The following is a 17,567-nucleotide window of genomic DNA, read 5'->3' as shown; positions in this document are numbered from 1 at the left end:
CTCAGAGTTTTGCAAACTGGTTTCCACATACTGTGCAGCAGTCACATTTGAGGGACTGTACTGCTCGTATGTAGTTATTTGTACAGATGTGTTTGGTTAAAGGTGGTGTATTTGTGTGTGTGTGTGTGTGTGTGTGTGTGTCTTTGGTGTGTGTTATACATATGTACTTTCTCCTTTCAGGTGCTGCTGCAGTAATGGAGCTCAGCAGGGGAGAGGTGCCACTTTATGTGAGTCTGACAGAGCAATGACGTTTCTTTCTCTCCCTCTTATTCGCATTTTTTTTCCAGATGTCCTGTTTCTCTCTATTTAACTTATAAAATTCTATTCTTTCATTGTTCCTTCAGGATCTGTTCTTTCATAATCTCTGACTTTACATGTACATGTGCCTATGCATGAGAGAAAACTAATCTAGAAACTATTTTGGTCATCCAAGCTTCTGCATTTTGTGGACAGCGTCTCTCATAACTGCGTTTACATTAATATAGAAAACACAAACGGAAAGTTTAACAAAGTCTAACTGCCATACAAAATGGTGTGGTACAGTTTGTGTTTTCAGTTGCTCATTACCTTAGTCTTGTGAAATTGTCTGTTTGCAAATAAGTACAGTTATGTCTTAAAGAGATAGTTCACCCATACATGAACGTTCTGTGATCATTTACTCATCTTTATGTCGTTTCAAACCAGAATAACAAATTTTTTTGGGTGGACTATCCCTTTTAGTTACAAAACTTTTCCTGATTCAAATTTCTGGGGGTTTAACCTTTATGGCTATTTAGTATTTTTAGTCATTTCAACAGACCAAAAGAAAATGCTATCTTTAAGCCCTAAGATCTGTGACAAAATGGTACCTTACCTGACTTTCAACTTTTTAACCTGCTGTAAAAAAATTTTTTCCATTCATTAACTTACCTTAGATTATTACTAAGAAAACATTACACCACTGTAACAGCCTTTTTCCACCTTTTTGTAATTATTTACAGCTCCCTCAACCTGAATTTATAATGAAATTGCTTAAATGACATTTATATGTGTGTATGTGGCAGCCTATTTTATGTTGAAGGGGTCATATGATGCGATTTTAAAAATTTCCTTTCTCTTTGGAGTGTTACAAGCTCTTGGTGAATAAAGAAGATCTGTGAAGTTGCAAAGACTAAAATCTCAAATCCAAAGAGATATTCTTTATAAAAGTTAACACTCGTCCACGCCCCCCTGAAACGGCTCGTTCTAACACGCCCCCACATATCTACGTCAGTATGTGGGAAGATTTGCATAATGCCACCTAAATGTTCACACAAAGAAAGAAGGCGTACCTTTTATTCTCGTTGTAGTATTGTTGTTGCCGCTGCTGCCGCCATGTCGTATAGACGCTGTGTGTTTAACTGTGAAAGCGAAACTACTTTGTTTGGCCTTCCAAAAGAGGACGATATCCGCTTCATCATGCCTGGAACTGATTCGTGCTGGTCGCTGAGGAAATATATCAACTTTGCACTGTGGATTGCAGAATCGGATTAACCGTGGATGAAGCGGAGTCCAGCCCGGGGTCGTCACATGTAGTTGCTTCAGGACCAAGGTACACTCCTTCATAGAATCCGCCTGCCGCACCGTTCTCAAGCCACCCGCCTCTGCTCACTCAAGCTGGCCGTAGCTCACTCTAGACTGCGGCTCACTATAGGCCTCCAGCCTCTGCTCAAGGCTGCAGCGTGTTACGCTATTTCATTGAGAAAGCGAAACTACTTTGTTTTTATCTTCCAAAAGAGGACACGACTAGAAATCATGTTTATATCACGTTTATAATGTCTTTTATGTTTATGTCTCGTCGCTCCGGCCAGACAAGGCATCACAATATGTTTAAGAGGCGTAGCATTTCTGTCACACACTTGAGGCATTCGGCCAAACACAACGTGCTGGATAGCTGGCCAATCACAGCACACTTCACTTTTCAGAACGATAAGCTTTGTAAGCTTTGTGTCATCACATTTCAGAAGGCGGGGCATAGAGGAGAAACAATAATGTACAGTATGTGGAAAATAATGTGTTTTTTAACCTTTAACCACATAAACACATTTCATTACACCAAATACACTAAATAATTATCTTTTTAGCAGCATCATATGACCCCCTTTAAGTCACTTGCAGTATATCCAAGCCATACAGTTAAAACCATATGTGCATGATAGGGGATTCAAACCCATGACCTTGGGGCATGAAAACATAATTCTTATCTACACGATTTTTTCTATAGTACTTTACCAATACATTTTTTACAAATTGACAGAAGCAATTCTGTTGCTGAAACCTGAGACACTCCTTGCAACTTTCTAACCTCCAACCTTTTTATTACAAGCCCAAAACTTTAAAACCGGGTTTACAGGATTAGATGTTTGAGAGGTCTTTATCACTGGACAGGAGGCTGTTGTGAATTCTGAAGCCCTCTTCATCGTTTGCTGGCTCAGCTGTATAATCACAGTGTGTGGGGTGAACGAGAGAGTCGCACAATCCTTCTCTGTGACCTCATTATGAAAGAGGGGCACTATGTGTTAGCTGTGTAAGCTTTTGAAGGTGTGTGTGACTGTGATGGGGATAATGTGTTATTGTAAGGGGATATGTTGAGAGTTTATAGCAAACTTGCATAGTGTGAACTCTCAGCTCCCAGTACGGCACTGCAGACAAACAGTCTCATTCACTCAGAGCTAAAAGCAATTAGTGTGTGTGTGTGTGTGTGTGTGTGTGTTAAATGCTTTCAGGTGTTCCTAGGTAAGTAGTACCTAGTGTTTTTTCACTTTCAAAGGTGTGATTCTTGATCAGTAGGTTAGTCTGAACAAATGGTTTATATATGAACCAAAGGCGTATATTTGTTTCACACCAAAAATTACTCTAATGGCAATATTTGTTGTCGTTGTTTTTGAAAGAAGTCTCTTATGTTTGCTGAAGGCTGTATTTATTTGATCAAAAACACAGTAAAAAAAAAAAAAAAAATTAATATTGTGAAATATTACAATTTAAAACATCTGCGATAACTGGGCATTTTAAAGTGTAATTTTTCCTGTGTATGCAAAATCTGAATTTTCAGCATTTTTTTTTTTTTTCAGGATTCTTTGATGAATAGAAAGTTGTAGTCAAAGTAAAGTCTGTAGTTCTAAAACTTGGTAGAGAATTATCATTTTCCAGCCATGGACTCAAGGCACGAGCAACTTGGTTGTGAGTTTACATTTGAGAAACAAACAAACGTTGTTTTCCGTATGGTTGAGCGTAACAAACTGCTGTAGTTGCTTCGCTGTTGCCATGACATTATAAATGTGAGTGGGTGTGGACATTATTAACTGAAATCATCATGACTGTACTGTATGTGCTCCTTCAGTAGAACTGAGTGGGGGAGTGTGTGTGTGTGTGTGTGTGTGTGTGTGTGTGTGTTAGCATGGCCCTGTGTGCCAGGGTGTGTCTGGATATTGTTGGCCAGGCCCGAGTCTCACCTGGTGTGCAGAGCCACGAGGAATGTTTAATGAGTCACAGTCAAGGAGAGCAAGTTTCAAATCACCTGGTAAAGGTCACTAAGAAAACGACTCCAAATGGTTTTCCTACCATATTAGAGCCCTAGTAACTTTTCATTGAGTTTATATGACATTCATTAGATCTGTAATATTCATAAAAAAAAAAATTGTTTACTCAGAAATGTAAATTCTGTCACTGTCATCATTAACTCACCCTCATGTCATTCCAAATCCATAAGACTTTTGTTCATCTTTAAAACACAAATGCAGATATTTTTTAAGCTGTGGAAGTCGAATTAACCAAAAATTTTACAAAGAGATTGTAAAAAAAAAAAAAAAAACTAATCTGAATGAATTGAGCAGTTTAATCCAAGTTTGTCTGAAGAGATATTATTGTTTTTTTATGATGAACAGTATTTAATTTAGGTTTTAATCACTTATAAACATTGATCTGCATACATGCATAGAGCACAAAATATGAATTGGAGAACATTAAGAAAACAAACTACCATATTAGAGACCTATTAATAATCATTGAGACTTTCAATTACATTGCTAGATCTGTAATGTACATTGAACATTTACACTCTTGAGTTAGTTTGTGCAAACTTTTACAACACAGAGGTTATGTAAACATGTCTTCTTGACTAGTTATGAATGATAAGAAGTACTCCTACTGTGCACAGCAGAGATATGGAGACATGTTTGACATGTTTTGTTTTCCAAACATCATTACAGAGATAAAAGTAAAGTCTGGGTCTGTGTATGGTTTCTTTTGTGAAGTGAGGAGAGCTGTGTTGATGTTTGACTGGAACAAACAGCACTGAGGAAAAGGCCTCTCTGTTTGTCTGTCAGGTATTTTTCCTGATAACACTGAATAAACTCCAGCTAGGGAACCACCAAGTGCTGAGAGAATGATACATGATGTATGATGTTTGGTTTTACCATATCTAGTGCTGGGAAATACTGGTTAAGCTATCAGTTGGTTGTCTTAATGTTCAGCCTTCTACATTAGATAGATTCTGAGTGTTATGTGATGTGGGTCATGACTGGCATGACTCCTTCAGAAATTGTCATTAAGCATACACTCTTGGATGTCTTTGGAAAGCTGGAATCTTGCGAGTCATGTTGAGTCCATAGGGGACTATTTGGACAATCCTCTCATGTTATTTCTGTGTACTGCTTTGGATATCAGTTGGAATCGCATGGAAGGCATTTCCTCAATAAACACATGATACTCTGTTCTGGTTAAACACTTACCTACAGAATGACAAAAATCATGCAGATGCGAACATCTCAGATTAAAGGAAAATGATTTTGGGCTGATGTCAACCTAAATAAACCTGCCTATTTTTGTATGACCCATATATAATAAGATATTATCAGTATCCAGCAGTTGCTAGCTGATCAAATGACTCTTATCGATCAGCTCTGTAGGGATGCACCGATTCCCTCAACTCACGATTCGATTCAATTCACAATTTTGATTTCACGATTTGATTTGATTCACATTTTTTTTTTTTTTTATTAAACAAAATGATATTTAAGACAAATTACGAATTAAATGTGTCCTTTTATAATTGCTTGGACAAAATGCTGTACATTTCTTTGTGAAATTATAACTATAACAATATACTAATATATTGCTTCTATTGTTCTCATTTGTAAGTAGCTTTGGATAAAAGCATCTGCTAAATGACAAAATTTAAATAGAATGTAAATTTAAATAACAAAACTAAATTAAAATAGTTTTCAAATCCAGTAAATAAGTAGCACAAATAAAATAAATCTCTTCATATAACAAAATAAGGCTTTGTCTGTGCTCTTTCCATTTAAAATTAGAGGCAACCACTGAATTTGAATCATGATCCAAACAAAGATGCTGCATACATGCAACATGAACAGTTTTTAATTTTAACTAGATTGTATAATTTAGAAATTTTGAAGCGAAAACAGAATGGTTTGACTTCAGTTTTGTGAAACTATACATAAAAATATCTGCATGAAACCACATGAATGAGACAGATTCACTCTCTGCCAGCAGGTGGCCCTTAAAGCGTTTCTTTGGTTTCTGCTGTAAATGAAGCAACGCTGCACTTATGAACTTTAATATGCATTATACAGAGGCAAGATGAAAAGAAAAAAATACCATCTAAACTTTTCTAAAGACAGTAAGTTCCCCTCAGACATGCATTCATAAAAACTCCTACACCTAAATGAACTGTGATTTGTTTAGCATCTCAACCGATTTGAATCATCACATATTTGAATCGATTTTCAACCGGCTCGCAGTTAATCGTTACATCCCTAGCTCTGTGTGCTAGTGCCTAGCTTTAATTACCTAATATTTGACTAAATATATTGAATGTGATGTCCACTAAGACTTGGTATTATGCTTTGTCTTTGAATCTTGTTTATTCAAAAAATTCTCTTTATTTATCCTATCCTTATCTCTTTAAAGCATATCGGACACATTTTTGGGGTTTACCTTATCAGATCATGTAATTTCATATTATTAAATTGGTGAAAATCATTTTTACTATTTTTACTCTCATTTGGAGCCATTAGTCCAGGTCATATTCACTCCAACAAAGATATTCTGAGATATTACATTCTTTGGCATTCCTTCCCTGTTTTGTTGGGACAGGGACATCATGATCAAAGAAAATCCAACAGGTCGTTATCTCTAATAAAGAGGATATTTCAAGAAATACTATTTCAGCTCACTAAGAAGATTATGTCTTGCACAGTGTTCATATTTCATAGTTAGTCAGCTTGAGCTGTTTGGTCAGGTGGCTTGTCTTTTAAAAGTCAACTACACCACTATACATATTGGGTGGTTAATGTCAATTAAATCTGTATTTAATGTATTATTTAATTATCTGAATACTAATGGCTTAATATTAATGAAAATTAATGGTCTTCACAAGCCTCTAGTCAAAAAAAAAAAAAATGTTTTAAAAAAACCTGTGCTAGCATATAGTTGAGTAGGAAAGGAACTATTTCCCTATCTGCCATTTTTAACACACAGAAATACTGGAACGCATAAACAGTCAGTCAGAAATAGCATTCACCTAATTCTTAGCCCTCATACAACAGTTTAACGGTCTTGACAGAGGAGTGATCATGAAAAAATAAATGTTAAAATGATGACTGTAAAATGTAATGTTTAAGTAGGTTTGTCATTTGGTTTATAATAATGGTATCACCCATCTTTGATGAGTCATGTAATTGACTAAACCTCCAGTAAATATGTCACAATTAATTTATTTGTTTCTCGTTCTTGTCTCTTCTGGTTTTTGACTTTTATCACTTAGTCTTTAAAATTTGCTTTATTTTGTTACATTTAAAGGGGTCATATTTTGCGATTTCTAAGTTTTCCTTTCTCTTTGGAGTGTTACAAGCTCATTCGTTAATAGATAAAATCCCTAAAGTTGCAAAGACTAAAGTCTCAAACCCAGAGAGATATTCTTTATAAAAGTTAAGACTCGTTCACGCCCTCCTAATACGCCTCGTTTAAACACGCCCCACATGTCTATGTCACGATATGGGAAGATTTGCATAACGCAGCCCAAATGTTCACACAAAGAAAGAAGGCGTATATTGTTGCCGCCATGTTGTGAAGACGTTGCGTGTTTCATTGCGAAAGTTGCGAATATATATATATATATATATATATATATATATATATATATATATAGAAGGCATACAGTGTCATTCACACAAACACTAAACACCACCATGGTAACAAACATGATACTGAAATAATGCAATAAACATTAATATAACGACATTAGATGTAAGATAAAACCCCAGTGTACACAACTGATAAGAAGAAACTAAGAAGAAGACATTATTTAAAAAAAAAAAAAAAAAAAAAAAAAAAAACATAAAATGTGAAGTGTCATGCAGGGAATTTTGGGAGTGTCAATTTACAGATTTTCAAAGACATTTTCTTTTTCACTTCCAAAAACCGTAATATTAACAGTGTTTTACATTCAATGTAATTACAGTTATTCACTGAATATAGTATGGAAACTTACTGATAACCAATTAACAGGTTTTTACTGTAGCATTTTTACAGTCCTTTATTTTAAGATGGTAAAAAAGACATAACCACTACTGAATAGCAATGCTAACCTAAACATGCATTTGGACAGGATTCCTGTTTGAACATGAGAACCCATACACACCCTTCTCAGATGGCAGTGGTTATGTCATTGGTAAGGAAACACGCATGCCGTCCATAGGGACCAGTGTATTAGTGAGGTGTTTTTCTTCCAGGAACTAGTCTGCAACCAGGTGCTGGAGACAATAACATCCCCTTATTGATCCAAGAAGTAGCTGCAGTAATTCAGCTTCTACTTTTTTCTTCATTTATAAGCCAGCATGACAACAAGACTAAACATTGGACCAAATATACACTTGCTAACTGCTCTGTTCCATCTGTTGCATACAATATTTGAAATATAATCATGTGGTCTAGTAAATATTGTTGATGTGACTATAGCGTAATTTTTTTAAATCAGTATTTTTGGCTTGTTTTCCAAAAATATATCCCTTAAAAATTTTTGTGTAGTTTTGCCTCAAAAAAATTAAATAAATAAAAAAAATCTAAATACATACACACATGTATGTGTATATATAACTATTTAGTCTTTTGAGTCTTTATTAACTCAAGTGTTACATTATAAAGCAGCTGTTTTTCCACTCATATCAGAGTTATTAATGTCTTATGACATGGTTTTGTCTAGTTTCCAAATAAAACAAGAAAATAATAAATTACCTTTCTTGTTTTTATTATTTACTTTACTGGATTATCTAAAAATGGAAAGTACCAGATGAGGATTAAAATAGAAACCATTTTAAACATGACTCATAATTTTTGCAAGCAGAACTAAAGCTGGATCTGTTAGATTAAGGATTTGAGAGTTTTACTTCTATGAAATGACAGCAGGACTGTGTGGGAAAAGAGAGGAACACTGTCAATCTGCACAACTGAGAGACAGGGTGAAGAAAGAAAAGAGAGGAGGAGCAGAGAGAATCCCATGCTCATCATTCATCCCTATGTGTACTATACAGAGCCTGAGAAAATAGGAGAGACCTTACCTTTCCCTCATTCCCACACCAAACCTGCTCTGTATCCCTCCTCTCTCCCTCCATCACTATTTCTGCAGGGCCTCTTAAATGAGAGGAAGTGAGGGAGACGTCTGGTGAAGGAAGGCAAACAATCAAACGAGGGCTTTATGTTGAATGGAGGGAGAAAGAGAAAAGTGCCTTGTCACACACATGCCTCCGGCGAGACTGAATTTACTGTTCACCTCCCTCTTTTACGGGGTGTTTCTTTGATCCAGGGTCTGTTTAATGAAATCAGAGCGTGGAATTATGGGTACATTTCAATGGGCCGTGTGTTTGTAAGTGCGTGTGAATGCCTGCATTGATGATGAATGATTGTGCTTATGGATTTGTTATTTTTTTGTCTGCTTGTGTTGAAATACACAGTGGCCCTGTATTCTTTTAGGATAACTTTCCATGCTTCTGGATGTATTTTGTTTGAGATTTTGTGGCTCTTTATTTCTTCTCATGCATTTAGCACATTTGTTCTTTGTTTATTGTGTTCATACCATTCTGTAGTACGGTACCGTACTGGACATGAATATAAAGATGGTAACAATTCACTATACAGTTCGTTTAATAGCATTATTATGTCATGTTCAATTCAAATAGCCATATAGAGTATTTGTAAACTAAATATTCTTGAACCATTGATCTGTTAAACACAAAGCCTATAATGTTTGTTAATAGCTAATGAAAGTTAAAATAATTCATCCATTTTTTTTTCCATGAGATCAGAGTCAAAAAATGTTGCATATTTTGATTGGATGAAAAAAAAATAAACTACTCATAGTAGATATTTAATGAAAAAATAGAGCTGAGCACAGTACTAATGACCCCATACTTTTGATAATGAGGCCAGCCTCTGATTAATCACCCTAATTACTTTGTTTAAACAATCTAAAATCAGCAGTTAAGAATCCCAATATGAAATAAACAAACAACATTTTATTAATTTCCCATATTTGAACTTCATTGGTACTTTAACTTTGTTTACACTTCCTTTTAGAATCTTATTTCAGAGTAAAGTAATTGCTTTATAATCAGGTTCAATACCAGCACAATCAGTTCATTTTCATTTGTCTCTCGTAGTGTCAGTCTGACGGTACTGTTGAGCCGCAACAGCTGCATCTGAGACCAGAAAGACCCATTTACATCAACATACTGTACAGCCTTGGCGTAAATTTCAGACACACTTTAAATGAAGAATTACTTCTCTCTCTCTCTCTACTGTTAAAAGGTTTTTTTCCTCTGTGTTACAATCATAGTTCAGTGTAAGGCTGATTGGTGGGTGGGTGTTTTTTTTTTTTTTTTTTTGCTGCTTTAAATTTACATCATGATTTGGCTATGTTCTTTGCTGTGGTATAACCAAATGTTCATGCAAACAAGTCTGTACAGGAGAAGCCCAGTATTATTCAGTGAACAAATGAAAATGGCTGGAGATAATAGAGAACCTTTCATATCCTCCTTTTTCAACTAACTCTGCCAAATCAAAGACACTGGCGGTCCGGATTGCCCAACTCAACTCTCATATGGCCTCACTCTTCAGTGTACTTCACCACTGCAGTACCAGACATCATATTAACAGCATTAGCAAGCTAATATGAACAAAAACAACAAGAATCTCTCTCGTTCTTCTCTCTCTGTCATTATTTCTCTCGGTTTAGTTTCATTTTCACTAACCTAACACTTCATTAAACTTTATTTGCCTGAATCATAAGCTCAATTTTCAAAGATTTGTCTTTTGGACAAATTAATTATGGCATACGGTGTGTAACACATATCATAATGTAGGTGTAATTGTCTTTTTCTCAGGGTCAGGTGGAGGTCTGTGTGAAGCTGGAGGTGTCGCTGAGTGTTCAGGAAGAAGCTGACTACTATGTGGTCCTTGTGGGCTCGTCCCTTCACCATGTAACCAAAGCTCACAGGGCTGAGGATCAAGGCTCAGTTAAATTCACTGTGCCTGGTGAGACACTAAGTAAATCACAGAGCGTAATAGATGTATAGAGCAATGATTTTCTTGAATTTGAAAAGGCATGCAAGACTATAACAATAACTATATTTGTTGGAAAAATGATTCTAATACTATTGTTGCTCTGAGTTGTGATTGTTATAGTTGTGGTGTAGTCTTGCCTATTTTCGTAGAACTAGAATGATTATTAAAACTTTATAGTTATAGTTACCTTTTATGTTCACCGTCCTTGGTGTGAACAGGACTGTAAGGGGATTTCCTGTTTACATGGAAAAGTATAGTGCTGTATAACAGTAGTGCTTGTTTGTATATGTTGAGGTGTAATGAATAAGTGTTTCTATGGAAACAAATAGTTAGAAGGCAACAGATACTGAAAGGAACAGTTCAGTCCTAAAACATAATGAAATCGAGATATGAGCTTATGTTACCTGATCGTTTTAAGTGTCAGTGAAAGCAAAAATGAGCCAGTGCCTAAGTTCTTCCTATTATATAAAGTTCCAGTGTTCATAACATCCTGTTTTTGCGTTTTGCCATGTGACCTGAATCGAGACAGTAACACAAGACAAAACTGTGATGTACAAATATTACCCTAGTTTTAAGTTTTTCAGACATATTAAAGGACTTGTCCTTTCTTCAGCAGCCTTTAGTTTAAGATGCTGTAAAACAAAGCTAAACAAAAAGACAGCTAAAGCCATTTTTTTGTAATTTACTGTTTTCTAAATTCATCCTTTATAAAGATGTAGAACATTATGTGAAAATTTAAACTTTATATCTTTAATATTGACTGAGTAAGGCCATGTCAAAGATTGAAATCATAGTGAAATTAATAGCTGAAATGAAACTTTGATGCTTGTTATCTCATAATTAGATTTTGAGACTTTAGCCTGGATTTCACAGACAGGGTCACAAATGACAAAATGTAAAAATGTAGACCGAGCATCTGTCGGGGAACGTGGAGGGAAACAAACAAAATAAAGCAAATACAGTGTGTTTAGACAACATGATCAAAATGTAGTTCATGATGAGCAGATAGAAGAGGTATCATTTCACATATTTGAACCTTACCTTTTCTCTGTCAAGGCCACGATGTTCCAGAGAAAGTGTCTGTAGAGGTCTACTACTTTTCGAGGGACAGCAGGAGTCCCATCAGCCTCCTCTGCAATTCAGGACAGCTCTCTGTGGAGTACATACGGGATGAGGCACAAGAGGTGGCGGAGCAGCTCATGAACCTGACATCCAGCAGCTATCAGGATATCCTAAGGAAAATCTGCCCAGAGAAAATGTTTTCATCTGAGACTAACCATTTAGACCAGACTGGCCAGCATGGGACAGATGGGGTTTGCGATCCAAAGGAATTATTTCGATTGGAAAGCCTAGCAGAACAGGGGCTCAATATTTGTGAACAGGGGAATTTCAGCCAGAGAGAAGCCTTAGGAACATCAGAGTTTAATCCAGAGCACAGATGCACAGTGGGACAACACAGTGCAGTTGATGAAAAAATCACACAGGCCCTGGCTAACTTGCACTTTCTGGGATGGGACAGCCAAGCTGGACAGGAGAAGCAAGGTCAGTCAGTTTCACTTTGTCTTTACTGCTAACCTTTATTTCATTCCTGTCTACTACAATAGATTCTGACCATTATGTACAAATAGATTGGGCAAAGTCTAGTTCTCAAATTAGTTCTCAGAAAAATAGTGCACTTTAAGCATGATAAGCTTGACCGCCATTATATTCATGTGATTTATGTTTTGGAAACACAGATCACCTTTCTGAAACGTTTAGAGCCTCTTGTGATCTTTACAGATGTGCCATTGCCATTTAAGATACTGCTTGAATGGACTGTGTGAATTACATTCTGATTGCATTATCCATGTGGGTGTATAACTAACTATTGTTTTGGACAGGTTTAGATGTATGGAGCTCTTCGCCATGTTTGTTATGGCTCGTTAGTGGAACACAGGATTAAATTCAACAGCACTTTAGTTACAACTGAGTAACTCTAAGTAATAGTGTTTTGTGTTCACTTAGAAGCTAGACTCATTAAAGTGAATGGTTTTAGGGTCCTGGGCCAATGAATCTGTGCATTTTAAAGATATATACAGGTGCTTCTCAATAAATTAGAATGTCATGAAAAAGTTCATTTATTTCAGTAATTCAACTCAAATTGTGAAACTCATGTATTAAATAAATTCAGTGCACACAGACTGAAGTAGTTTAAGTCTTTGGTTCTTTTAATTGTGATGATTTTGGCTCACATTTAACAAAAACCCACCAATTTACTGTCTCAACAAATTAGAATACTTCATAAGACCATTAAAAAATATATGTTCATTTACTGTACATGTACTCAATACTTGGTAGGGAATCCTTTTGCTTTAATTTCTGCCTCAATTTGGCGTGGCATGGAGGTGATCAGTTTGTGACACTGCTGAGGTGGTATGGAAGCCCAGGTTTCTTTGACAGTGGCCTTCAGCTCATCTGCAATTTTTGGTCTGTTGTTTCTCATTTTCCTCTTGACAATACCCCATAGATTCTCTATGGGGTTCAGGTCTGGTGAGTTTGCTGGCCAGTCAAGCACACTAACACCATGGTCATTTAACCAACTTATGGTGCTTTTGGCAGCGTGGGCAGGTGTCAAATCCTGCTGGAAAATAAAATCAGCATCTTCAAAAAGCTGGTCAGCAGAAGGAAGCATGAAGTGCTCCACAAATCTTAGTAAACGGGTGCAGTGACTTTGGTTTTAAAAAAACACAATGGACCAACACCAGCAGATGACACCACACCCCAAATCATCACAGACTGTGGAAACTTAACACTGGACTTCAAGCAACTTGGGCTATGAGCTTCTCCCCACTTCCTCCAGACTCTAGGACCTTGGTTTCCAAATGAAATACAAAACTTGCTCTTATCTGAAAAGAGGACCACTGGGCAACAGTCCAATTCTTCTTCTCCTTAGCCCAGGTAAGACACCTCTGACTTGTCTGTGGTTCAGGAGTGGCTTAACAAGAGGAATACGAAAACTGTAGCCAAATTCCTTGACACGTCTGAGTGTGGTGGCTCTTGATGCCTTGACCCCAGCCTCAGTCCATTCCTTGTAAAGTTCACTCAAATTCTTGAATCGATTTTGCTTGACAATCTTCATAAGGCTGCGGTTCTCTCGGTTGGTTGTGCATCCCCACGCTTCCACACTTTTTCCTTCCACTCAACTTTCTGTTAACATGCTTGGATACAGCACTCTGTGAACAGCCAGCTTCTTTGGCAATGAATGTTTGTGGCTTACCCTCCTTGTGAAGGGTGTCAATGATTGTCTTCTGGACAACTGTCAGATCAGCATGATTGTGTAGCCTAGTGAACCAAACTGAGAGACCATTTTGAAGGTTCAGGAAACCTTTGCAGGTGTTTTGAGTTGATTAGCTGACTGGCATGTCACCATATTCTAATTTGTTGAGATAGTGAATTGGTGGGTTTTTGTTAAATGTGAGCTAAAATCATTAAAATTAAAAGAACCAAAGACTTAAATTACTTCAGTCTGTGCACATTGAATTTATTTAATACATGAGTTTCACAATTTGAGTTGAATTACTGAAATAAATGAACTTTTCCACGACATTCTAATTTATTGAGAAGCACCTGTATATAGTGTGTGTGTGTGACCCTGGACCACAAAACCAGTCATAATTTTTTTTATTTTTTGAAACTGGGATTTTATTATTACTGAATAAATAAGCTTTCCATTGATGTATCTTAGGATAGGACTAGGATAGGATAGGATAGGATAGGTTAGGATAGGCTTGTTAGGATAGGACAAGATTTGGCTGAGATATAACTATTTGAAAATCTGGAATCTAAAATTAAAATAATGAGAAAATTGCCTTTAATGTTGTCCAAATGAAGTTCTTAACAATGGATATTACTAATTAAAAATTAAGTTTTTATTTATTTACGATAGGAAATGTACAAAATATCTTCATGGAGCATGATCTTTATTTTGTGATTTTCGGAATTAAAGAAAAATAGATAATTTTGACATACAATGTAAATTTGGCTATTGCTACAAATATACCAGTGCTACTTATGACTGGTTTTGTGGTCCAGGGTCACACACACACACACAGACACACACACACACACACACACACACACACACACACACAAAAACTTTTTTTTATCCACGTCTTAGTTTTTTTTTTTTTTTTTTTTTTTTTTTGTGCAATGGGGATTTCCAGTTTGAGGAAACACTGTTGCATCAGAGCAGGTTATCAGGATGAGTGTTAGGAACATGCTTCTCATGTGACAGACAGCCAATATAAACAAACAGTGATACAGACTAAAATAGTGCACAATAATTTGACTAGTCTTGTTGGCCAGAGCACAGTTTCAGCATAGTCGTTTAACTCCTAGAATATTGTTCATGGAATATTTTATTTCACATACATGATCTATGTTTCTTTAAAAGTGTTTTAATAGGTGTGTTCAGTTTGAATTATATATTGAAATATTGCATTGAAATGTATTTGTGTGTATTTACTTTTTTTCTTATATTTGGTCTTTACATGCATATTGATATAAGAAAAATGTTCAATGCAGAATATTCTGGAATGAAAATAATAATGCTGTATAGGTTCTTCTCTTGAATATAGCAATATTTTAGTATGTACAGTAGATTGATGTTTTATATATAAATAAGTTATGTGTGTGTGAAATACAGTGCAGTGTAGTAGTTGTTATGGTCTGGAGTTCTGTCTAAGTGAGAATGGATACAGTGCCCGTTCCATCATGGAACATTAACTAATTTCTTGATCAGTGAGAATGGAGAGAGATTTAAAGAATGTCTCTAGTGCACACGGGGCCCCTTACATAACACTAGCGATTGTTTGCGGTAAATTGCACAGCTGAATTAGCGTTCATTTCATTGCTTTTTCTGAAGAACAGTGTGTCAGCTTTAATTAATGACAACACTCTTTAGCAACATTCTTGTTAGTCTCAGAGAAAGTAACAGCAATTTATCTCACAAGGGTTACTGCTTGTTTTAAGTGTATCAAAACAACCTGGACATTCACTTATTGGATATGACTATGTTTATCTAATCCTTTAAATTAGTTGCATTCCCCTGAGAACTATTGTTGTTGGCAGTTTGCTGAGAAAAACAGCTTGCTGCACTTTAGAAATTTCAACAACAAAAATCAAGCAACAGCAATCCTTAATCTCTCAAACAAATAAATGGTTCGGTTTCTGCAACTTATTGCAAAATATATAAGTGATGTGCTTGCGGAAAACTGAGAGCAGTGTGATTTGGCTATGGAAATTTTGCCTCACCTTGCTGACACTTCTCTTTTAAATCAAAACAGCAGTTCGACTACCACTATCAACATGAGCAAAGAGTCATAGACATCTGTTCAATCAATTACTGTGCATGTGTGTGCGCAGTGTTTTACAAACACACCAGTCCAGTTTAGAGTCCCCTCTTTAGTTTGTCTGTCAACACCCAGTAACTTGTCCTCAGTTCCACTGAACCAGGACAAAGAAAATAATCCCACAACTATTCAAGGCTTTATCCACTTTATTCTTTATATCCTGAACCTCCCGAATTTCATTCATATGAAGATGAAGTGATTGTTTATGATGAGTCTACTTGATGAAAATCATTTTGAATTTGTGTTTGCTGAGTATCGTGATAACCTGATGAGCAGGTTCTACACATTAAATATCTGACGCCCATGCATGCTTATGGGAAACACTAAAACAATAAAGAGGAAAACAGAAAGGGTGCCACATTCAGTGTAGTTTGAAGGCTGGATTGAATTAAATTTTCTTCAAATCATCTAAAAGGTTGACTGAACTCCTCCATGGTCCATATTCAACCCTGTCTTTGACACCCCTTTATTATACACCTTATAGAGACTATGTGCAAAGTGCTTGCCGTAAGTGTTTGTCACCCTGTCACGTTTATGACCAGATGTGTACCACACAGAGATTAGCTGTCTGTTTAAACTCTAAGCCATCAATGTGGATGTCCACAAGGGTATTATTTTTTTAGACCGCATTATACCTGTTATCAGACTGCTGCTAGTTTGCACAGAGCACAAAGCACAGATGGGCTCGCATTCAAATAACAAAACCACATCTTGAGTGTATTTTAAAACTTTTAGACTAATATGCCAAATGTGCTTCTGATTTCTTAGAATTGTGGAAAATGTATTATCATTGTTATTATTTGACAGAATCTCCATATGGGAGCATGCAAAAGGCTTAATATTTAATATACTGTATATTCCTCAATAAGAACAATATTTACTGATGGGGAAAAAAGATGAATGATTTCAGAAAAAGAAATGATGTTATGCAGTGGACTAAATCTGGGGGTGGAATTAAAGAGAACTTTGCCATGCATCAACGAAAAGCATGACACTCTCTACAAATTACAATATCATGCCTACACATAGGGGTGGGTGATATAATGCTAGACACAATTAACTGAGAAAGAAAACACGTGTGTAACAGTATATTGGATCCAGGCAGCTCTTAAAGTGATAGCAGTCTAATATTCCTGCTGTCTTGTCATTCATCATGTTAATCAAACAAAAACAAAAAGAGAGAAAATCTCTCACTGCTCTTGAGAAAATCACTTTTGTACCTTTAATAAGAAGAAATGTATTTATTTTACACAGTGAAGAACATGTAGTGTTTTTATACGTTTTATTACTTTATACAATGTATGTAGCATTTCTTATTTATTTGTTCTACTGTAGTTTTTTTTTGTTGTTGCTTGTAATTAAGTTTATTATTCTTATTTACTCACTTCAATGAGCTTGAATTATTATTATTATTTTTTTTTTAGGCTAGTATTAGTTTTTTTTGTGATGTTTTTTTTTTTTTTTTTTTTTTTTACACTGGTGACAAGAATTATGAAATTTCTATGGTATAAAATTTTTTGATATCTTAAATACCTTATTTAAAGCAAAATAAACTATATTGTGATCCATGAAATAAAA

General features: G+C 35.8%; 1 protein-coding gene across 7 annotated transcripts in view; it reads left to right on the top strand.

Annotated features, from left to right (window-relative positions):
* The window catches only part of arhgef28a (Rho guanine nucleotide exchange factor (GEF) 28a), a 58,924-nt gene that overhangs the window by 5,598 nt on the left and 35,759 nt on the right, over positions 1–17,567 (top strand). For all 7 annotated transcript variants that reach the window (XM_042724260.1, XM_042724254.1, XM_042724256.1 and 4 more), the window contains 3 exons: positions 181–227; positions 10,419–10,569; positions 11,656–12,141. In XM_042724260.1, coding sequence (XP_042580194.1) covers positions 181–227; positions 10,419–10,569; positions 11,656–12,141 — 684 coding nt within the window. The remainder of the gene's footprint in view (positions 1–180; positions 228–10,418; positions 10,570–11,655; positions 12,142–17,567) is intronic.

Source organism: Cyprinus carpio, chromosome B5 (assembly GCF_018340385.1).
Source record: "Cyprinus carpio isolate SPL01 chromosome B5, ASM1834038v1, whole genome shotgun sequence".
Lineage (NCBI taxonomy): Eukaryota > Metazoa > Chordata > Actinopteri > Cypriniformes > Cyprinidae > Cyprinus > Cyprinus carpio.
Note: the sequence above shows the minus strand (reverse complement) of the source record. Positions and strands in the feature narration are given on the sequence as shown.